The sequence below is a fragment of the Falco biarmicus genome, chromosome 1 (assembly GCF_023638135.1).
Source record: "Falco biarmicus isolate bFalBia1 chromosome 1, bFalBia1.pri, whole genome shotgun sequence".
Classification (NCBI taxonomy): domain Eukaryota; kingdom Metazoa; phylum Chordata; class Aves; order Falconiformes; family Falconidae; genus Falco; species Falco biarmicus.
Genome location: NC_079288.1, coordinates 31,244,116 through 31,260,989, shown reverse-complemented (window position 1 = coordinate 31,260,989; position 16,874 = coordinate 31,244,116). Strand labels below are relative to the sequence as shown.

General features: G+C 44.8%; 1 protein-coding gene across 2 annotated transcripts in view; it reads left to right on the top strand.

Annotated features, from left to right (window-relative positions):
* Window positions 1–7,463, top strand: part of ATP2A2 (ATPase sarcoplasmic/endoplasmic reticulum Ca2+ transporting 2) — a 48,672-nt gene extending 41,209 nt beyond the window's left edge. Inside the window, exons 19-21 of one of the 2 annotated variants that reach the window (XR_008819831.1) lie at window positions 888–1,005; window positions 1,124–2,692; window positions 6,665–7,463. Coding sequence is in view for 1 of the 2 variants with exons in the window: in XM_056326476.1 (XP_056182451.1) it covers window positions 888–1,005; window positions 1,124–1,393 (388 nt within the window). In the remaining variant the exon portion in view is untranslated. Of the gene's footprint in view, window positions 1–887; window positions 1,006–1,123 lie in introns of both variants that reach the window. The other variant, XM_056326476.1, reaches the window with a different exon arrangement.
* The last annotated feature ends 9,411 nt before the right edge of the window (window positions 7,464–16,874 follow it).

Genomic DNA, 16,874 nt, shown 5'->3' with positions numbered 1-16,874 from the left:
GTAACATTTGAGATCTCTTATCATAAGGTATATTTTTAAGTGCCAGTTCACTCTGGTATTCTATTAAGCATGAGCAACTGAAATATTTTCCGTTATTTCTAATCTAAGCTTAATCTATCAAATTATCCCTCCTGTGTTGGTATAAAGTGATATCAAGGAGAACTAAAATAAGAATGCTGAAGATATGGAAAATAATTTTTTCTGCCCTAAGGGAGTGTGGGTTTAGCCAATTAGTATTAGATTATAAATGGAAACCACTAAATAGCACAATGTCAAGGGTATTTTTCTTCAAATAGCTTAGAGGTCAGTTAATTTAAAAACAAATAAACGTTAAATACAAGCGTATTGCAGTAGTCCTACATAATAAGATACTGCTCTACATCTGATGTTCTGGATCTTGGCCTCTTCTACGGCATAGCCTAAATGCAGATTGAAGCTGAAGAGCAAAATTACAGAACATGCACTGAGAACGTGCAAGTACTTGACCTGTTACATATATAAAGATTGTATAGCCAGTCTTTACATGAACTTCAGAAGTGGGTCTCCAGGTGTACGATCAATGGGGGAGGATTCTGCCATGCCCATCCTTCCCTTGCCCCTCCCATGGGAGAGGATGTTGGGGTCTTAGCCAAAAAGGTGTGAGCAGGAACACACAGAAGCTTTCAGAAATAAATGTGAGGCTGAACTGTGACTGCTTTGCTAAGCAGGCTTCCAAGGTAGCTTAAAGTTGCAACATATATATATAACTCCTGTCTTGGCATCTTTCTTTCCTTCATGACTGCGATAATTGTGACTTGCCATGCTCCTTTTCTTTCCAGCTAGTTTTCTGATGTTTTGAGTTTTATTGGTGTCTCATGTAGACAATATGCACCATGTTTCTGTTGCAGTCTATCAGAAAACCAGTCCTTGATGAGGATGCCTCCATGGGAAAATATCTGGCTGGTGGGCGCGATTTGCTTGTCCATGTCACTCCACTTCCTTATCCTTTATGTGGAACCGCTACCAGTAAGTGCATGTATCTTACACTCATCCCTGAGCTTGGAGACAGAGCAAAAACTTGTCTGGAGCTTAAGGCAAGGGATGGAGTGGGGAGAAAAGAGGTAACACTTGGCTTTTCTTTCAGATTATCTTCCAGATCACACCTTTGAATGTGACACAATGGCTGATGGTATTGAAAATCTCACTACCTGTCATTCTGCTGGATGAAACGCTTAAATATGTGGCCCGTAACTACCTGGAACCTGGTAAAGATAGTGTGCGGCCTGCCACCAAACAGTGTTCTTTGTCAGCATGCACCGAAGGAGTTTCCTGGCCGTTTGTGTTCATTACTATGCCCTTGGTTATCTGGCTTTACAGTACAGACACTAACTTTAGTGATATGTTCTGGTCTTGACTGACATGGTGACAAGTTTTACATTCAAAGAAAAAGTTTAACTTAATTTTTTTATTGTTTAGAGCAACTGTCTATTTCTGCTGAATTTTCACATGAACATACTTGCCGGTGATGGAGGTTTCATAATCTAGATTTTGGTTTTTTGCTTTTTCTGACTTCAGTGGGGGCAATATATTCCTCTTTTATACACAGTTGAAGTGTCCATTGACATGTACAGAGAACTAACACTATTTTATGCAAATATTTTTTTGTAGATGAGAAGCATGTACAGTGTTCTGTTCAATAGTCTATTCATTATGTAAAAAATAAATTTTTTTTGAGCCAGCGGACACTATCAAACTAAATTTGGCAGCAGATTTTAGGGAATGAATGTGTGTTGTCTAAAACTAAAAAAGCATGTAACTGTTTGTCTTCTGCATGATCATCCAAACTTAATTTGTCACAAAGTCAGCTTTTTTTCATAAGCGGAACTTTCTGCGCTGGGTGGAGAGTACTGCTACCTCAGTCAGGATTTCTTCTGTTTCCCCTCTTCCTATTCCCTCACTCTCAGTTTTGAACTGTCCTTGTTTACACCAGTTTCTGTATGAGGTATGCCTAATCCTGCTCATGCAGAAAATACCATTCCAGGTGCAGCCTGCTGGGGTTCTTCCATACTCTCAACATAGATGGGGTTGGTTTTGTTTTGTTTGGTGTTTTTTTTTTTTTTAGATTATTTATTTGTCTATTGTATTTTATTGTAACAGACCTTATTTTGCCAGTGTTGCCCATTATGCAGGGATAGGAACAGGGCTGTCTACTTAAATCTAAACCAAGCCTTTTTAACAAACACAGTCTGTTTGTTAAAAAACCCAAAAGAGGGTTTAAGTTGGGTTTTAATACCTTATTTACATGTGTCAGATCCTTTCATTTTCTTTTTCTCCCCACCCCACCCCAATGATCAAAACTTGTAATAAGACCTGGAAAAATAACTTGCACTGCATTAGCTAGAAATTGGATTTCCTACACTTAGGGCACTAATGATAGTTGTATACATGGAGTTACTCTGCTGGCCTGTTGTTAGCCTGACTTAAAGTAACAAGCTCGTGTGTGTTTTTTGTAAAATCTGTAAATAGCACATGACCAAATTGAACATATTGTATAGAACTATTTTTATTTTAATGTGGCACTAACCACCTTCATTATTACGGTAAATGTTAAAGCATGTTTTCAAATTCAGTCCTGTATCAACAATGTGTAAGTCATTAACAGTCCTAACTGTGGTGTTTTTCTCCAATGCCTTCCAACTTTTCATCGACTAAAGTGAGTATTTCTCTTCCATTTCACCATGCCAGTGGTGACTTGCTGTAAAATAGCGTATGCTGTATACATGTTGAAGAATAAATAGTAATTTCCTTCATTCCCATGCTGTGTTTTGTCAAACTCTGCTGTGCTACATTATTATCACCACTTTAGACTCTTGTTTTGTGATCTGAAGCTCAAATTTCTGATACCAAAGGCAAAGCACTTGCTTTTGGTTTAGTGTATTTTAGGGTCTTGTTTTATAGCACCCAGGAGTCTTAGTGCCCCAAGACTTTAACAGCTTGTAGTCTTAAGTTTGAGATAAAATTGGATAAATCTGTAACTTAAGACATTGACAGCTGTTAACGTGAATGTTTAGTGTCCAAAACAGTCTGGTACTTGTGGTCAGGTACTGGTTTACTCCAAAGCTTTTTCCTGCCCTGAAATAGGGGATGCCACTCTTGAGCTGACCATCCTTCCCTGGTCTCGTAGTGCTCAAAGGGTAGGCACTCTGCTTTGCAAAAACAGCTTATGGTTTCCAGTGAGTGGAAAGACTTTGTACAGTGGTCATATGAAAAGACTAAAGAACGGTCTCAGCTTAACAGGATAGTCTTTGAAAATTGTACTGGGGTCATTATGTCTTTGTAGAGTAGCAGGTGCTGTGTTATCTTGTGCTGGCTCGGTCTGCTTTAATAACCAGATTCAAGCAGCTTTCTGATTCCTCTTAGAGGAAAATGATAATTAAAAGCTATGTTCTGTTGGTGCCAGCTGGAATCCAGTGAGCACAGAGAATTCTCTAGGTTTCAAGCTTTCAAATACAGATGCTAACCTCCAAATACACAGTCCCTATCTGAAATCCCACTGCATTGTGAATACTGAAAGTTTACATAGGCTGTGACTTGTTTTAAGTTGATGCTGAAGTGACTCAGAGGAGCTGGATCTGATGACGGAGCAGGTGCGTTGCCAAACTGTAAGCATTTAAATCCCATTGAATGCCCTCTTTGGTGTGGAAGAACCCATCTTTGCCAGACGAAGGTTTTGCGTACCACAAAACCGATGGCCAGCACCAGCCATTTGCTGTATCGATAATAAATACGCTATGTGAGACTTGAAACAGGAAAAGAATAGGTCATGTGGGTTTAGGATTCCTTGAGATCAGAATATGTAAAAGGATGTTACTTGTTGGAAACAAATACTAGCAAGTTAATTCTGTGTGTTCCCAACGTTATTGACAGGTGTTTTCCAGGGCAGGAATGCCACTGAACCTTAGAAAGCTGGTTCTGTGTGACCTGTTGGTGGGCTTTTCTAAAGCCACATCTCTGACAGTCACCACGAACGATTCTGCTTCTTGTACAATCTTATTCCTGTCTATTATGCCAAATACTCCCTTTCCCCATCTCTAACGAGCTGAAGGGGAAACGACTGTTGATGGGTAGAATTCAGTCTTCAACAGCTTCTTTGTTGGATCTCTGTCTGTGTTGAAGATGAATCTTACTGCTTGTGTCATGGATTTTCATACTGACATGAGAGCCTACTCATACCGTGTGTCTTGGGGGCACTTGCATTAGGGCCTCGTGTTCCTTGGAGTTTGCCTTTGAAAGCTGGATGACTGGCAGGTAAATGGAGTGGCATTCATCCCTGTGGGCTCCTAGGGGTACAGGAACAGTCAGGTTTTATAAAGTGCTCCTCAAGAGCCCAAGCGATCTTAATTACACCCGTTTTCTTTTATTTCTCCCAGTCTTGCTGTCCGAACTCTCCTGTAGAAGTGGAGCAGGAGGGTTCCCTAAGATCAGCACTTACCTGTCTTGGGCGCAGTGGCAGCTGTTGTTTTGCTTTCAGTATTTCAGTTTTCTGAAATTACATGGTACATACCAGCCTTGTGTGGTCCGGACTGGCCAGACGTTAAGACCTACCATAAGCTGGGCAGCGAAGCACCCTGCCCTGGAATCAGAGCTTCCTTGTGATCCTGGTGCTGTGGGTCTGATCCTGACCTGCCTCTCGGCAGAGTGGGCTGGGGGCGGTTGCCGAGTGCTTCTAGGGTCGGACTAGCAGAGGGCAGCTGGCGATTTGGCTTTTCAGTTACTGAAACTATAGAAATGCACTTGTGAGGTCAGTAATGCATTGCAAGAGCACATGTTAACTAAAATGCTTGTCTTTTAATCGTGCAGCTCCTGTTGTTCTTTAGCTGTCAGCCCTTTCAGCGAGAGAAGCCAAGGACAGAGGACTTGGCAACTTAGAACAGACTTACTGGCCAGCATCTCAGAGTTGCAGCTCTACCTTAATTTGTTCCTTCCTCTCTAACCTCCACTGTACTAGGGTCACCTGGGGATAGAAATAGGTAACTCCTTTTTCAGTCTTAGCCCTGCGAACAGATAAACAGAAGCACTTAGTTCAGCAGAAATAACTCAAAAGTTACCCAGGCTTTATCTCCTACCCCGTTTTTAGAAAATAACTTTATACTTTCTGTTTCTCCCTGCTCTCACCTCGCTGAGCTTTTTCATCTTTGCTGTCTTCTGGATTCCTTAGGAGTCCTCACGTGTCACTGCTGATTTCTCTAGCGTGAGGGGTGTGTAAGACTAGTATCAATCATGGGATTGATGCTGCCCTGTGCCAGGAACACCAGGAAGGATGCTGGCTTACGCTGGGAAACCAGCGGGGTTTGGTGTGGGAGCGGCCAGCTCCTCCGGAATTCAGCGTTCAGTAGCCCGGTCAGCGTCGGAGCAAAGAAAAGGGTCAGGCTGCTGCAGTCATACGTCAAATATTTGGATGGGGGCTTTTATCTTTGTGCTGCCTCTGGTCCTTTCTGCTTTCAAATGTGATTCAAAGTACTGTTTGTGAGCTACACAATAAGCTGCTCCTTTTTGTTGGCATCCAAGCAATAAAAATAGTTCATACTTGGTTTCCCAAAATACTGTCGCGAATAAAAAGTATGAGAGAGGCTGCAGAAAAATACATACCGGTCTGTCAGAGCTCTAGGAGGCTTGTGTTTGTAGGGAGACTATTTTGGAGAAGGCAAATGGTAATAAACTGAGTTTTTAATCTGATGATAGAATGCAGTACAGCAGTCGTGTCACTGTTCCAAGAACACAGCTGATGCACAGAATATACATGGTAAACAGCTTAAAGATGGTTGAATTTGCTGAGATGAAGGGAGGTAAAACTGATAAAGTTGTCTGTCTTTTGCACCTGTCTTGTTTACTTTTTTGCACTTCTAACCATTAACTGTTTCCCTAATCTCTGCTAATTACATCCTTAATTACATTAATATGCATTTCAAATCTTAGCAGGAGAGCCTAAATTTTAATAGTGTCGAAGCAGTATTTTGGAGAGCCACCCCCAGGTTCTAGGGGTTCAGAGTACTCTAGTCGTCTCTCCTAGATGCAAGGCTCACCTTACGCTGTATTTTAGGGGTAAAGTACAGTAGTAACTTCAGTACGTTGTACTCTACCCTTTGCCTATGCATTAATCTGTGTAGTTTAATTACTTCTTCAGAGCTTTCCTACTGCTTCCCAGAAGAAGCTGCATAACTTGGAAAAGGGACATTGTTAGGTCACTTTGGGGCCAAACCTGCCATATGATGTCTTGATTAGAAAAATGCCCTTAAAGTTCTTAAGAGCTCAAACTCTGTAGGATGGAACTTGGAAGTTAAAATTACAAAAAGTGAGACCTATCTGTCACCGCTCGTCGGGCAGAGAAAGGCAGAAGCTGTCTGAACGTGTCCCAATTCTTTTTGACTGCAGTCTTCTGTAGGAAGTGCTGGCTGCGCTGATGACAACGGAGCTCTGCCATACTCGGAAGAGCAGAGCCGTAATCCAGAAGGTTCTAAGCTTTAAGAACAAAGTAACCTGAGAGTGTCCCTTCAATGACAGAGCAGCCAGTTATCAAACTTAACATTCTTCCTTCTGTCACTGTTGATCTTAAGTCTTGCTTGTATAATGGTACTTAGCATTCATCCTTTCATTAACTGATGCCTTTTCTTTCTTTCCTTTTCAGCAATACTGGAGTAATCGCTTCCTAAACAATTTTGCAGAAATGTAAGGTTGTTTTGTTGCATTGCATGTGTTTTTAGCAACACATCTACCAAAACTTCTGCATGTATCGTGTAAAGATTCTTTGCTTTCCCTAAAACAAAACTCATTGTGTTCTCTGTGGAAGAAACGTGTGGTACCCTTAGGACTTCGTTATACAGATGTACAAACGTGCAATATAGCTTACTGAATTGGAAACTCTCTCCAGAGAAGTTTGGGTTCTGTGCTGCATGGAGAAGAGTTTGTTTATCCTTGAACAAGAGTTGCGGAGCTGTCAGCCAATTTTCCATATTTCTGTATGTAAAATGTCAGTTTATACAATGTACAATATCAAAATAATGCATGCCTTCAGTTGTAGACAAATCTTTCTCTGTATTGTATCATCCAAACATACTACTCTATAACAGCTTATGTAAAATGCTATCCTATTTATAAAATTCATTGAAAAAAAAAATTACAGATGAATGTTAAACCGTAAGCCTCCAGTTCATAACTATGGATTTTTTTATCATGTGTGCAAATCGACCTCTTTTGCACTGTAATGTAACTTATTTAAATCTAAGGCAGTAAGACAGATGTTGGTGCAATACAAAATATTGTGATGCATTTATCTAAAAAGCAGCAAACGACTTAGCCAGTTACCACAACTGCATGTGTGATCTTTAGAAGTTGTAAATAAGATCAGTTGTCTATTTACATGCTGACAGTAAGAAGCATCACACCTAGTTTCATTTGTATCAGGTAAATAAATTTATTCTACAATACATACTTTGTGTGTTATTTCATGCACTTTGTTTTCCGCAGGTACACACGTACATACTTCAGCACTCTCTTAGTTAATGCCAGGATGACACTTATTAGCACCAACACCATTGCAATCTTTCCTCCTAGAACTATGCAGATGCCAGCTGCTCCTCCGGCAGTATTGACCTCCTCGCTGGTGTGATTTCCTTTGTCCAGGGGCTTGTGTGTGCGTGTGTTAAGGGACACTGTCAAGTACTTTGATCACTCAATTTTTTTAAAATGCTCCATTGTTTGTAAAATCCCTCTGACAAACTTAAAATAAACAATTCTTTCCCAAATACATCTTCCTTTTTTTTTTTTTTTTTTTGTCTTTTTCTGTTTTCTATATTGCCCCAGCCTGAACTAGCTGTTAGTCTTCCCCCTTCCGTAGGCAAAAGGAGGATTAACCCATTGTGTTTGCTGCGGACCAGGCTGGGAGTGCTGCTCTTGGGGACGGCTCACGCCATTCCCCAAAAGACAGGGTGAAGTGTTCAGCCAGGCTAAAAGCTGGATTTTTCCAAGCATCCTGCAACACTCCGCTCCAAAGCCCACAAACCAGGTTTTGTTTGGAGGATGAGGAGGTGCAGCCTCCCTCAACACTCAGCTTCTGTGCCGTGGTTTAAATGTAATGCCTCTCAACAGATATCAGCCTGCTGCTAGCAAACGGCATCATCCAAATGAGGTGCCAGGGCTGAGGCCCTTCAAACACAACAGCGTGAGGTTTAAAAATACCAGGGTTGAATTCCAGTGGTCAGCTGAACTATAGGATGGTGGAGGATGCGTTAATACATGGGGCTGCGCTGCCTGGGGCTGCTTCCTACTATGGTAGTAGTTGCTCCGAGCAGGCTGAGCTCTGCACCTAACCTCTGCGCTGCGGCTGTCAGAACCGAGCTCAGCACCCGCCTCTTATCTACAGCCACAGCTCTTCCCCTGTTGTATTTATAGCCTGGCTCCAGCAAACCCTCCCAGCTGGTCTGCTGGTCCGCCGGGGAGCTGGGGTGGGCATCCCGTTAGTGCCATACACAGACACCTGAGCTAAATGATTAGGCTGCCCCATTAGCACCTCTTCCCTTGTCATAACCCTCCAGCCTTGCTTTAATTAGGAAGCAAGGAGAGGGAAAACAAGGTTCCCTTCCTTGCAGAAGGTGGCTCAAGTCCAGTTTCTCACATTTGTGACGGTTGGTTACTCCTGCTGCTCGGCTGATCTGCTGCCCCTTGTTTTTTTCCACCTTGCAGGAATTGCTGTCACCCCCGCTGGTACCCAGTGTAAAGCTCGGTGATGCTACAAAGTCATCTTTCAGAAAGCGGCTCACGCTGCTGTCACAGCGAGTGACATCCCACGGCTGGTTTCAGCATCTCCACGTGCAGGCAGCGCTGCGCTGGTGAGCAAACCGGGGCCAGCCTCAGAACTTAGTTTTAGACGTGTCTTTAACTGATGAGCTGCAAGCCTAACTCCTAACTAGTCACCCCAGCGAACTGCAAGCGTCACTTGGGATTACAGCTGTATGAAGAAAATGTGACGCTCAGTGGGAGTGTGAGGGTATGTGGTAAAGAGATGCTGAGATAAACAGCTTCATCATCCCCCTCCTCCTCTCACTGCAAACCCCTGGCTCTGAAGCGTTGCATGGACGAGCCCACTGCCAGCCACGGAGCTGGGCAGCACTTCCCCTAGCTCAAGTTATTAGGCATTATAGACATACTACATCAAACTTACATTTCTAAAAAGAGGGCAGAAAAATAGCCCCATTTTTACCTGGACGTGAACTGGTGTGCGATTAGAACCCGCGTCCACCCCCAGGAGTTGGTGGGGAAAAGGAGAAACACTTCAGGGAGGAGGAGATGGCAAATTCTCTTTGCAACCTCAGCTGGCAAAAAGCCCCAGGACTGCAGAAGACCAGCAGTCCACCCCCGGCTCAGCCTGCAGTTCTCCAAGCGCCTGAACCGTCTGCTGAGACACTTCAGCCCAACAGTTTCTCCATGTGGAAGTGCACAGAAGCCCTCGGATGTCAGTTTAGCAGGTTTGGGCTATTTGCCTGATCAGGTCAAGTCCCTGCCCTGTGTTTAAACAGAGACGGTGGGAACTGAATCTAGAGATTATTCCCTTATAACCAAATCTGGAAGGGTTATCTCCCCCCTCCTGGAGGTGGGGGACAGGACACGGGTGGTGTGGTGGGAGCACCCAGACGCTTCCATGTGAATTAGCGCTTCTGGGGCAGCACCAGCTTGCACATGAGCCAGACCCAGGATTTTGCTGAGGTACCAGCCAGGCTTCAGCACGGCACAAGGGAGGACGGCCAGGCTGATGGTACACAGGTTCAGGAGCCCGAGGAAGGCAGCGGGGAGGCCGGGGCCTTCCAGCATGCGCAGCAGGAGCTGCCCTTCCTGCATCCCTCAGCCCAAAGGGACGGACGGTCCCTCTCCCTGTAGCCTTGGCAGCTCCCAGCAGTGGTCAGCCTCCAAAAACTGCTCGGTGTGTCCCATTCAGACTCCCCAAGAGAGAAAGGATACCACAATTAACCAAAATAAACTTCAGAAACAACAACAGACAACGCAAACCCCACTAAGGCCAGGCTGCTGCAAACCCCCTGCTGTTTGTGCAGGTGGCAGAGTCAATTTTTCCTATAAAGCCAGCAAAGAGCACTGCTTTGCTGCTGGGTGAGATAACATCAGCGGCTCACCGAGCTGCAACCAGCCGACACCTTCGTCACCAAGTCCTGCAGCTCGGGTGTACCGTGACTGTGAAACACGGAGCACCTTGGCCTCCTGCTTGCTGCCGCCCTGCACGCGACTTAAGCATGAACACGGACCTGCAGTTCCGTTAGGTACGAGACTGACCTGCAGCAGGCAACCCATGGGCAGGAAGGCTCCCACCACCTCTGAACTCATCAAAGGTGCATCCTTTCCCTTCCTGGAAGAAGAACCTCACTGCCCATGGCTCAGGTCTGCCATGCCAACTACGATTCATGGTGGAGCTTCTTGCTTTCCAGGGATTCCTGCCAAATACTCATCACCTCACCATGCTGCAACCAGCAATTCCAGGCCTGTTTTTTGCAGCGGACTTCTTTGCTGGACGCAGTTCACCTCTGGCTGGAAGTTATGGGTACCAAATCCTGTACCACTATAAAATCTAAGCCTCTGGTTTGTGGGCACCATCCATGTCTCAGCGCACCCCACCGAGGGGCTTTACACCTTCCGAGAGCTGACGGCACAAGGACCCAAGCCACAGCCACCACCCCTGCTCACAAACCAGTGTCAGGTGCTGGAAATTTCAGCTTCATCCAGGGAGCACAGGCTCCTGCCGGGCTGCGTTCCAAACCCCACGCTGCTCCTGCTCACAGCTCCCAAACCTGTCATCGATTAAAAAGACAAAACAGAAGGAAATCACCGTAGCATCGAGTCAGTCTCCACTGTCAGATGAGGCATGCAAACCACAGGTGGCCTGTGAAACCAAGGCCAAGTTTCCAAAGCACCCAGAACCTGCTTTAACAAGTCCTCCACCTCCCAGAGTTACAGAACCTCCCCGAGCAGCACTGCCAGCGGTTCTGCCCACATTGTGTCAACCACATTCCGCAATAAAAAAGCAAAAAGCTGTATGTGACGTGCCAAAACGCACCTGAAGAGTGAACACGTGTGCTGTGCAGCACCTGCATCAGCATGGGCAACCAAACCAGAGGAAGGCTACTGCTGCCGGCGGCTGGCTACTGCCACGGGGGACCAGGCGCTAGTTCCCTTAGTCCAGGTTGAAGGACAGAGCTAATAAAGGTGTTGAAGTGAAATTTAAGCACTTAAAATCAAGTCCTGAATTCCTTTATCAGGTTGATGCTGACCCTGGAGCACACAGGCTTCACAGGATTCTTCTCACCTCTTGCGGATTGCTCCAGCTCCTGAAATTGCTTTTCTGTGTCTACTCAGAGCTGCCCTGGTCAGACCAGCTCAGCATTTAGCTCTTCCCTACACCTAGTCAGGTTCCACGTGCTCATTAGGGAGCTCTACCTAAACTAGAAGGGCTTTTATTTGACAGACATACTTGGAAAGACTAACAGCATCCAACTTTCCACAAAACAGAGCCACTGATGCTCTGATCTTAAAGCTTAAAGGGAGTAAACGCTCCCCGCAGCAGTTGCATGGCAGGCACTGGTTTTGGAAGTCTTCACCGAGACCCTTCCATCAGTGAAAGCCCTGCTGGCAGCATCCCACCAACTGCTCAGTTCCTCTTTCACCTGTTACTAAGAGCCCAGTGGAAAGGCAATCCTCACTGGGTTGGCACTGGGACCAGTAAGATTTCCCTTCCATCAGGGCATGGGGGAGGAACGGATGAGTCCTGCCCACGAGATGCAACGCTTTGTGCCATAACCACACACCCAGCCGCTTGTGTCCTACCCAAGGAATCCCTGTAGGAAGTTGTAAAATTATTTAAAATAAACCTATTTAAGGCCGGACAACGGATGCTCTTCCTTCGGCCATGAAAAGCCTCTGAATTTATAGCATGGGTGGTAAATCACAGCACAAAAGATGAAACCCATCTGTTTCCTAATCACCCCTTTGGGGCAATAGAGGCAGCGGGAACAAAAACAGGTATCAAAGCACAGCACAGGAAGGGTTAAATCCCTTCTGCAAAAACTCAACCAGCATTTGAAGGGTACAAGCTCCTTAAAATTTCTGAGAGCCCACTATTTCCGTAAGGAGAGCAAGCGCTTGCCTTATCGAACTGGCAGGATTTCAGCATGACATTATCCTCCACAGAACAGACATCGTTTCCGTTATTGATCTACATTTGATAGATTGATATAATCCAGGGTCAGCTGGAGCTGCCACCTCCTTCCCTACCTCTTAAGAACCCCCCTGGAGCTGAGGAAAGGTTAAACTCTGTCTCCATACCCTGTTCCTCCCTGGTAACAGCCAGCAGCAACACCAGAATGAGCAGCTACCCACACCAGCTAGAATTTAAGACTAATACAAGAATTTCTGGGTTTTTCAGAGTAATGCCAAACTTCCCCTGCGTTAATTAAACAGATACCTGCACTCCAGGCCACACAGCACTACCAGAACTGACAGAGATGATTCAATCCATAATTCATTCCATATGGAAGCCTCACTATGGACCTCAGCAGGAAAAGCAGGAGATGAGGCTGCATGCCCTCCCGCGCCGCCGGCGGCTCACCACGACCCTGTCAAGTTTTACAAGGCACAAAAGCTGCTCGGTCAGAGATCACAGCTTTTTACTGCCTGCCTGACAAACATTTATCTCCAGACCCGTACGCATGGATGGCAGCTTACATAGCCCGGCGTAAGGAGGACGCACATCCACGGCCCGCTGCTCTTGCTCTGCCGATGTCATCACCGTTACGTTTCCTGGAAAATAGTATTTCCAGAGGATGAAGCCAGGTTACCAGCTTCAACTCAAACCATACTGCACAGCAAGGAATAACACACCAGATTATACTCTAAGCGTTAGGAAAAAAAGCAAGAACAACAAAAAAATCAGTGAATTTTAAAATAGTTCAATAGTTTGGGGAAAGAGCTGGCATCTTGATGGCCCTTAGAGCAAAGCACAGGGCAACGTGCCACCTCTCCAGCACAGGATCAGGCCCTTTTGCGCTGCCAGATCAACCCAAGCTCTTGGATCAACTGCCAATGGAAGTAGCTCTCTTCTGCCAACCTTTAAAACTCTCCCAGCTCAGGGATCCCAAATCACAGACCCCCTCATTAGCTAAGCAGTGTGCTGCTGCCTGCCTGTCCAGCCACTTCAATGTAATTAGACTTTTTGTTCTCTGTAAATATTTAAGAGAACTCTATCAAGTCCAAGTCTCAGGATGGGGGGTTGGAGGGGGGTTCTCCCCTTTGTCCTCTAGACAAGGCTCACAGCGCTCTGGAACACACCGCTGACAGCTGAAAAAAAGATAGCTGGAGCACCCCCAGGGAAATGTGCGGAATGCAAGGTCAGTGTCCCCTGCCACGCAGCGCTCTGGTCAAACACTGTGGGCAGGATGCGCCGCAGGGCGGGCAGCTCAGTAGATGGCATCAGCTGTCCTTTCAGAAATAGTACTGTGATCAGCCAGACATCAAAAACTCAGTCCCTTTTAAAATTCCTAAGTCAGGAAGGGTACTGCTCATCAGATCCCCAAACCATCACTCTGCACGCATCGGTGTTCCGATGGACTGATAAGGAAAGGAGAAAAAGGCATCAGATCGCCAAACCCACACAGCCCTTGGCCTCTCTGGGAAGCTGTTTGGAAGGGAGGATTTCACAGTGTAAACATCCGTCAGCGACCCACCGCAGAGGAGGCTTCCCCTGCATGTTCCACCACCGTTAAGGTTTGCAAAGTACATGCAAGGCTCGGGACGGCAAGTGAAAACACAAATTCCTCTTTCCATTTTGTTGTTGGCATCAACAGTAGTAGACATGGACTAGCCAAAGGGCTTTACTTAATACATAAACTGTTATATACAAGTTCCCCACGTCAACGCTTTACTTTTCCCTGAGTTGCGTTTGCACCAGAATAACTATTTTTAAATGTATTTTTTTTCCATCCAAATATCCAGCCCTAGGCATCTCCCTGCATCCTCTTGGCTGGCTTCCCAATGATATCTCAACCAGCCTGCTGGTCCTAGGAAGGCAGCAGTAGCTCCGTTCCCCCCTTCCCAGGCCAGCACTGTTACCCTTCCCTCCGAGATCTGGTTACCACACTGAAGAAAATGTGTTAATTATCACCAAGGCTTCAGGCAGGGCTCCAGCACTTCAACAGCAGCTTTACAGTTCTTGCCCTCTCCTCCTCAACATGCTTAAACCAACCTTTTACAGGGCTACGAAGCGAACAGTTAAAAGATTTTTAAAACACAGTAGAAAAAAGCAACAAAAAGTTGGCAGAATTAATCAGGAAAAGAAGGATGGGAGAGGAGTAGGAATATTTTTGAGGTAGCTTGAGGCATCTGTTCACAGGATTATTTTTCAGATTGTCACCCTGGCAATACAGGCACTTAACAGGTAGGGGGAATCATTCTTTAGGCCCACAGTGGATCCTTTTGATAAAGAAACTGCAACAAAATCAACTGCAACGCACCCAGCAGAACTCAAGCACTACACAAAGTTGTATGAATTTACTGATGGGCAGTACTGAACACACATTAGCTACAATACGCTACTCCGAGCCCTGCCTAAGGCTATTTAGTTTCAACTCACAGGTTTATACTGAGTGTAAGCCCCCTGGAGACTTGCAACTGATTTTGATCTGGTGGTTTTTTTTTTGTTTTGGTTTGTTTTGGGTTTGTTTTTTTTTTTTAAAGGCATTTGGTTACATGTACTTGTGTAATTGGAATCACAACGGAACACACAGCCTTTGAGATTTCCTTACAGCTGCGATCTAAGCGAGGGAATAAGGTTTGCTGAGTAAGAAATACTCCTTGTTTCTGCCCTGGATGGCGCAGTTTCCACATCACTGGGCTCCTGAAAAGCAAGGAGGGAAGAAAAGAGGCCTAATGAGGAAGGCTGTTACTGAAAGGAGGGGGAAGTCCTGGTTAATCAAAAATATCTCTATAATCAGCAGTAACAGAGAAGGAAAAAGCACCTAAATTAGACAGAAAACATTTATATTGACCAGCAGCCCTCAGTTCCTTCTATTCTCTCTGCTTCACAATTCTTGGATTCCCAAGATCTGGAAATCAGGGTGTGAAATACTGCCAATATTGCAGGTGTTATCAGCACATTGCAGAATAAAGCACGAGCAAATCACTTGCTACAGACCACGTGTTACTTAGACAAATCCCAGCCACATCACGAATGCGTGCTGCTTTTAGACTCTGGTAAATTAAATCCTTTAGCCTTTACCCAGGTCTATGTAAGGTTTGAAGAAATTCTGTCCCTTTCCATCCGTCTTTCCTATCACCAATTAGAAAAGCATGAAAACTCACTAATGACATCTGTGATTGAAATTCAAGGATTTCAAGCAAACACGGGCGCTCCGTCCTTCCCCAGCCCCAGAGACTCGCACTGGCAGACATGCCGATGCTGTACAATACGACTGGAAGGCAATGGCTTTCTTGCCTCTCCTACAAACTGCTTCGCTTTGGGGAGTTTACATTGCAGATCTGACACGGTCTGAACTTCAGTTTGGGGCTTTATGGTCTTTCCCTCTAGGGTGCACAGCACATGACTAAGGGACAGAATGAGGTCAGCTGCTTATTATGAGCTAATTGTTAATGTTCCCTGAAGTAGAATGCTGGTAACTGAGAGTACAAGGTCTCTGCAAAACCAGAGACCTCATGCTAAAATTAGAACACTAATGAAGGCTCATTAATAGGCAAGAAGAATCCCTCTAGGATTCTGAAGCTAGTGCTAAATATATCTACCTGTATCATCTCAAATGCACTCAACATGCATAGCATCTTAAAAGTTCCTTACTCACTCACTGTACAACTATTAGCAAAGACCCTACAGAAGCAACACAACCCCAATGCATCACGTACTTAGATTATTTGCAAGATCCAACTGAACTTTTCAGCTTCAACGAGGAGCCAAGTTCCCAGAAAAACAAAGCAGCGAGGACACTACTATTTTATAGAGAGACATTAAGATATAAGATGTAGTAATATTAATACATGAAGATATAAGGTGTCCGTAGGTGTACCTGGACTTGTTTGCTGAAGCCACGCGTAAGCACACTGATGTTTTCTTCACAGCACGCTCATCTTGAAGTAGTCTTCCTGTCTGTTCTGAAAGACGACATTACCAGTTTGTTTACGCTACAGAATGGTTTTAGTAAAACTGCGGTTCTCAGGTTGTTTTAGTGAAAACCGTGGTTCTCAGTTTTCCTGTTCTAGGTAAATGTTGCGGAGAAACGCGTAAGGCCAGTGGTTTCCATCTGCAATTAACGCCACGATTAAAGGAATCATTAGAGTAAAATGGCTGAGCAGCTTCCACATTCATCACATACTGCATACACTTCTCTCATCAAAATTAAATGTATCCTTTCTTCACTTCAGTAACATCAAGAACTCCGTTCTTTTGTCCACAAGAGAGGTTTAGAATACAACTAGAAAGCTAATGAAGCTACCCAACTTTCAGATGCAGAACACAATCTGATGAATGCTCGAGCGTGAGGAGAAAACAGAGCAGGGCTTTTTTTTTTACAAAAAAAAAAAGAGATGCTCTGAATCTACTTGTACATGTCTGTTTCTTTCTGCTATGAAAGACATGCAAAGAGCTGTACATGTCTGTTTCTTTCTGTTATGAAAGACATGCAAAGAGCTGAAATTATTCACTGCATCACACAGCAATGGTATAAACAGATTCTTCATAAAAGAACAGGCTCAGGCCTCTCAGCCACCAGAATGCAATTAACAAAATGTTTGCTCTAACTGAAATACAGCCATTTGGCATTTTTGTTTAATGAAAA